Source organism: Penaeus monodon, chromosome 2 (assembly GCF_015228065.2).
Source record: "Penaeus monodon isolate SGIC_2016 chromosome 2, NSTDA_Pmon_1, whole genome shotgun sequence".
NCBI lineage: Eukaryota > Metazoa > Arthropoda > Malacostraca > Decapoda > Penaeidae > Penaeus > Penaeus monodon.
The window spans coordinates 49763259-49769704 of NC_051387.1; the positions used below are offsets into that span (position 1 = coordinate 49763259).

General features: G+C 31.2%; 1 protein-coding gene across 1 annotated transcript in view; it reads right to left on the reverse strand.

The window, feature by feature from the left end:
* Positions 1–711: 711 nt before the first annotated feature.
* LOC119583498 (glutamate--cysteine ligase catalytic subunit-like) overlaps positions 712–6446 on the reverse strand; it is a 39593-nt gene continuing 33858 nt past the window's right edge. The window contains exons 7-11 of the mRNA XM_037932014.1: positions 5999–6170; positions 5478–5675; positions 5164–5307; positions 4768–4949; positions 712–4579 (exon numbers count right to left, since the gene is read on the reverse strand). Coding sequence (XP_037787942.1) covers positions 4390–4579; positions 4768–4949; positions 5164–5307; positions 5478–5675; positions 5999–6170 — 886 coding nt within the window. The 3' untranslated portion in view covers positions 712–4389. The remainder of the gene's footprint in view (positions 4580–4767; positions 4950–5163; positions 5308–5477; positions 5676–5998; positions 6171–6446) is intronic.

The following is a 6446-nucleotide window of genomic DNA, read 5'->3' on the forward strand; positions in this document are numbered from 1 at the left end:
CCTCATATTTTTGTATTGTAGGTAATGATAACAGCAATATGGAATAGTTTACTCACCCTAAGATATAATAATTGCAAAATTTTGACTATTAATAAAAATTCTTTGTCCCATTCCTTACCCAACTGAAACCCCAAGAAGGAAAATGCAAGAATGAAGAAGAGAAAAAAAATAAGAACAAAAATTAGTTGACTCCATTATATCATCACTGAAATGTGTAGGTTTAAAAGCACCTATGCCATATTGAAAGAAAAGGAAATTTAACTGTTTATTGCAACTCTCTTTATCTCTGTAGGTCATAAAATTTCAGTAGAAAAGTCTCCATAAATTTCTAAACATAAAAGTACTTTCATATGATCTTAGAGAATATTTTACTTGTATACTGCATATTAATTATTTCTTTTATGTACTATGATTGCAACTTATTTCTAAAAGCAAATCTTAGTTAATAGCAGATCTGTTTTCTTGTAACTAGTGATACCTGATTCTCAAATTGAGGAAACTCATATTTACCACAACTATAAGAAGCCAAACTGTATTATTGTGATATAACCTAAGAAGCTTTCATTTATATATCCATGCTATTGAGTTTGACAAAAGATAATTCTTAAGTTGAACAGCACTTATAACTAAAGACCATCAGCTGAAGTGAAAGAAAATGAAGAGAGAATAGAAGTATGAGGCGTGAAAAGGTGTGAAATGAGACCCAGAAAATGTAAGCTGCATCTTTAATAAACAGCTACCATTATCAATATGGGTGTTGCCTTTTTTATCTGGAAATCAATTCCATTAGGTATGATTTTATATGATACATGGGTTAAATCTTGCTAAACATCAGCAAGTTTCATACAGGGTGACCAATGGCATACCTTCTTTAAAAGTAAGACACACAGGCAGTAAACTGTGTCTGGAAATTCGTCAAACATATATGAAATTGATGACTTACGAGACACTTGGTGCAATTTGAACATTTAACTTTTTCAGTCATGATTATTCTCTCCTGATGCTCAATGGCTAATCTTAATCAGCATTAACTAACTTTCCCAATAAATCACATTTTTGACCTATCCAGACACCTCGCCTGTAGCAATGCTAAACATAAGTATTGGGTTGGACAGCACTCATTGTTGCTCAGATGATGCTATTTTTTAAATATTATGTCCCTAATACACCTTAACTAGTCTGTAATATTAATGTCAAATTATGTCCTATCTTCATACTAGATCATTTACGATTTAAATATTCTTTATTTTGAACAAAGAATCAAAAAGAGGACATCAAACAAATCTATGATGTTGAGTACATGTAAATGAATGTATGTGCGTGTGTGCATGTGTGTGTGTGTGTGTGTGTGTGTGTGTGTGTGTGTGTGTGTGTGTGTGTGTGTGTGTGTGTGTGTGTGTGTGTGTGTTGTGTGTGTGTGTGTTTGTAGGACTGATTTTCTTGCTGTCATTTTTGAGGCACAAGTTAGTGAATTAAATCATGGTACTATGCTTGGAATTCTCATAGTCATATGTTGTGTATATGCATTGGTGATTGCATGTAATGGCAGGAAATGAACACAAATACACAAATTGTACACACATACACAAAAAGACCATCTCATTCTTATTCTATTTTTTTTTTTGAAAAGGGAAAAAACTCTGAGTAATAAGCAATGGTTGCATCTAGTCAAACAACAGGTTTATAATTCTCTTTAATCAGATACACAAACAATTTATTTGATTACAAATCTGTTAAGGCTGAAATTCGCAGGGTAATTTCTCCATAATATTTCATGTTAACCAGGAGGCTGGTCATTTGCACTAAAAAGGTGAATTATAAAAATCTCACAACACAACTTTACAAAAATTATAAAAACACCAACCTATGCAAAACTGTTTTTCTCTGTTTGCAAATGTATATTGGTGATTTTATATATTATCTGTCACTTTCACATGCCTAATGATGAATATGAACATAACATATTTAAATAACTACAAAATGGGAATTATTCCTTGTAATTACAACTCATTACCCATTAATGGACCCATTAGGTTACACAAAACCAAAAACGTGAAGTGCAATACAGAAATCACAAGACTGAAAATCATGTAATCATCGAGATAACCCTGATTGTCCTATCTTTGTCTGTTTTCTCAGACTTGCAAGAAATGATTCCATTGCAACTCTCCATAGGAGATAATACTTACTTTCCCTTCAGTAATTTGGATTATTGTGCACATAAAGAGTTCAAATGTACCATTATTATTTTATCATTTCACTTGACACATGTATCACATCAAGCTTGCTTTTAATACCTGTAACTGTTGTATTGAAAAAAAGAAAGAAAGAAAAAAAAACATAAATAGAAAAATAAACAAGAAAAACTGCTTTACAGAAGGGAAATAAAATGTATGGGAAAAGAATTCACTGTTAATCCCAATGACAACAATTTGTAATTCTGTATTTAGTGTCATAAATGCAAATCAGACTTTTTGCAGCATGGAATTTCCAGAACAATATGCTAAGGTTTATATGTAAAAGAAAAGGAAACAATAAAATTTTCTATTAGCAAAATGAATGGTTATCTGACACAGAAATAATTTGTTCTGATCTGTTCATTTACATTGATTTATAAACTGTTAGAGTGATATACTGAAATCCACTAGTTGCTAGATATCAGTCTACTAGAAAGAGGAATGGATTCACTATTAATAGTGATAGGTGACATGACAAAAAGTCATATGGTTCCTTTACTGTTTGCAGTGACTGAATTCATTTAAAGTGGCTTCTTAATAATCATCGTGAACATTCGTTGATATCCCTTTGTTTTATTTAATTACTATTTTTCTCATATTGCTGAATCCTATAAAATCAGTATGTTACTGTCATCTTCCATCAGGGATCTGATGACATTAACAAGTGCAAATATCTGCATACAGAAATACATTAAAACATGGCAATGAATTGCTGTCAGCGTCCCAAATTATAGCTGACATTTTATTTTATCTTAAAAAATCAAACCAATACTCCAATATTGTAGATAATTAATCCACAGTCAACTATAGTTATAAATTCTGCCCATTACCATTTTTAACAACATTTCTTATTCATAAAACATCCAAGTTTGAATGCTTGTCTGACATATGCACATTAAATGTTTTTAAATAACTCGTCATCAAGACTTTCAGTATCATCTGAACAGTTAAGCATATTAAGCAGTATTACTTCCTGCATTCTTTTATTTATTATGTACCATGGATAATAAAGTATGCCTAATATTCAGTGTTTCATAAACAAACTGACAAATTATATGTTCCCATCACAATTTTTTAAGATTCTTTAATTCTGACTTCAACCTACATGTCACACTCTGATCAGTACAAGACACTTGTGAATTTTAAACAGAACTGAATTCTTCAATTGTAAACTGCTTTTCTGTTACTAGTTATTCAAGATCATCCAAAAATCTCATGGCTTTTTTTGTTTTGTATTTTTTTTTTTTTTTTGCTTTTACCTTTAATTTAGTTTGAACATATTTTACACAGTACGATCATAAAATGCAAGAATTCTTCGGTCATATTAGTCTACAAATTTTATACTAGTAATCATTACAAGATAGCTATGATCCTCTGCTTGGAATGAACTTGACTATCTTCTAAGATACATATATTAATATATATATATATATATATATATATATATATATATATATATATATATATATATATATATATATATATATATATATATATATATATATATATATATATATACACATATATATACATATATATACATATATATACATATATATACATATATATTTCATATATATTATCATATATATACATATATATACATATACATATATATATATATATATATAATATATATATATATATATATATATATATCTATGTTTTTCAAATTCAAATAGATAATTAAGTGTGAAATTTTCCTTAGATTTAGAAGAATGACATAAACTGCTGGACATAATCCACAATTCAGTCAACTGTAAACTATTTTTAATTATGCTAAAACTGATGTTTTTCAAGATATATCATCCTTTTCTGGTTCCTAGGAACAACAATCTTGTATCATAATGGAATAACCTGGTCCCACTACAGGCATCAAATACATGTTCATGAAATGCACAAAATCTGCTTGTTTGAAAAATTCAGTCTAATCAATTTTTCCAAATTTATTTTTGTTTCTGGCAATTTTATCATATTATGATATTAGATCTACCTCCCCATCATCACTCACAAAAAGCAATGTACAGTAATGATGATACTGCAGTCTCAATGTAGTGATGCCATACAAGCTATCGTGAAAAGGTGATATGACATAAAGATATGTGTTCCCTCGGGCATCCTTTATCCCTAATGCATCAACAAGTCTTACGATTTACTCGGCATTGCGTGGAGGTATGCAGGTCATCTGTATGATTTTCTTCATGGCTTTGGGGATGTCCTCAGATGTTCTGGTTTTGGGTGTCCCACCGAGCAGTTCCTTGCACTCGCGCTTTCCTTGAGTGATTTCACTGGCAGCAATAATGAGGTCATATGCAATCCCATCACTTACAACAGAGTCTTGCCTATAGAAAAGAAAATGGTGTTTAAATAGCATAGAGGGATCACTGCAAAATATTCTTTGAACTTTATAGATGAAACATAAGCTTTTATGCAGGGAAATTATTTTACTTATAAATAAAATTCATAATATCTAACTTTTTAGCAACATGTTAATGGTTCACCATTAGAAAAACTAGACACTGTTACTAACTTATATTCAGGATGTGATGTGACAAAGCTCCTCAACCAGGCAGCAGTAGTCATGGCTGTACCAGCAGCTCTAGCACTAATAAAATTGAGGTACTGGCCAGTGGTACAGGCGGTATCTGCATCCATGTCTAGAGCACCTAGGTACTGCCTCACCAGGGGAATGAGACCGACAAATTCTTCACCCTGGAAGAAAAATTATCAGTTAAAACAACCACATTGAAAACAGAAATGCTGAGCCTATGATGGCTAAAAGTTTGCTAGACTTCTCTTTAAATAGTACCTGGAAAAAATGACAGATCTGCAACTTGAAATAACAAGGATACTGAGGCTCACATACACAAACAGGATTGAGTTGAAACAACATGAACCATAACATATGAAAGAAGTTCCCAGATACCTTTCCATTGATGATTTCATTGACGGTCATCAGACTAGCATCATCTCCCTTGTCACAGTCTCGAGAGAAGAGATCCCTTCTAAACCATAACTTTTCATCCAGAACAGCATTACGCTTCTGGCAATTTTTCATATTTTCATCAACCTATAAGGGAAATAGAATATATTGTAGTTGGAGCCCTCCTGAAATTTGTATCAATATATCACGATTAGCTTATGCCAACAAAGATCCTCAGAAGCTAAAATATATGTACATATACAGATGAAGAAAAGACAAAGAACACATTCGTCTAATGGAAAAAAAAAGTGTCTTACCTTAGAGATAGGAATAAGCATATTTAGTTTAAAGGTGAGTATTGCACGTGTCAAGAGCACGATGAACACTCCAAAGGCAGCGTTTTCAAAGTCCGTTAATTGTACTTCACAGGGTCGGAATTCAACTCGCCATCCAATGTTACTGTTCACAGGTGGCAGCTTGAATCGCATCGTCTGCCAGTTAGTACTCTGGATGTTCTGAAAAGTAATTACCTGGTTAATCTAATCCATTACATTTACATATATGACCTTTACATTAAGTATTAGGTGATGATACTTATAATAAAGAGAAATTAAATATCTTATATAAAATGACAAAAGAATAGTAAATAGCAATCTACAAGTATTGCTGAAGTTTTTATAAATCAGAATTAATGGCTATTATAGTTACAGATACTTTTCTTTTCCTTTGATATTTTCAGACTACTGCACAGCATGCAGTACCATTTATAAAAACTTTATGTATAATCACTTTCATTGCTACTGTACTTATAATGAAAATCCAATCTGAAAATCTTTACCTCGAAATGATCCATTTCCTTCTCATCATCTTGATGGATCTTTTCCGAGAAGAGAGAGATAGAATCCCGAATAAAAAGATGGGCCACATGTTGGGCCATAAACTCGTCAATTTTACTGTCGATGAGTTGATCATATATTTGTTTATCATATACAAGGGGAATATCATTGTATCTGAAAAAGAAAGAAAATAAAAGATTAAAAGTGTATATACAGTATATATTGGAAGATTTCCCTCTTAAAATATGCTTAATATATATGACAATAACAAAAAGAAAGAGCAAAAACAGTGTTTTTCTTTATAAATGTGTATACTGTATGATATATAAAAATGGATAAGATGAGATTTAGCCAGTTGTAATATAGCATGACATATATAGTTATCTCTCAGATATATTTCATAATTCAGAGCATATATGACACTATAATTCCATCAAACATTCAAGGAAA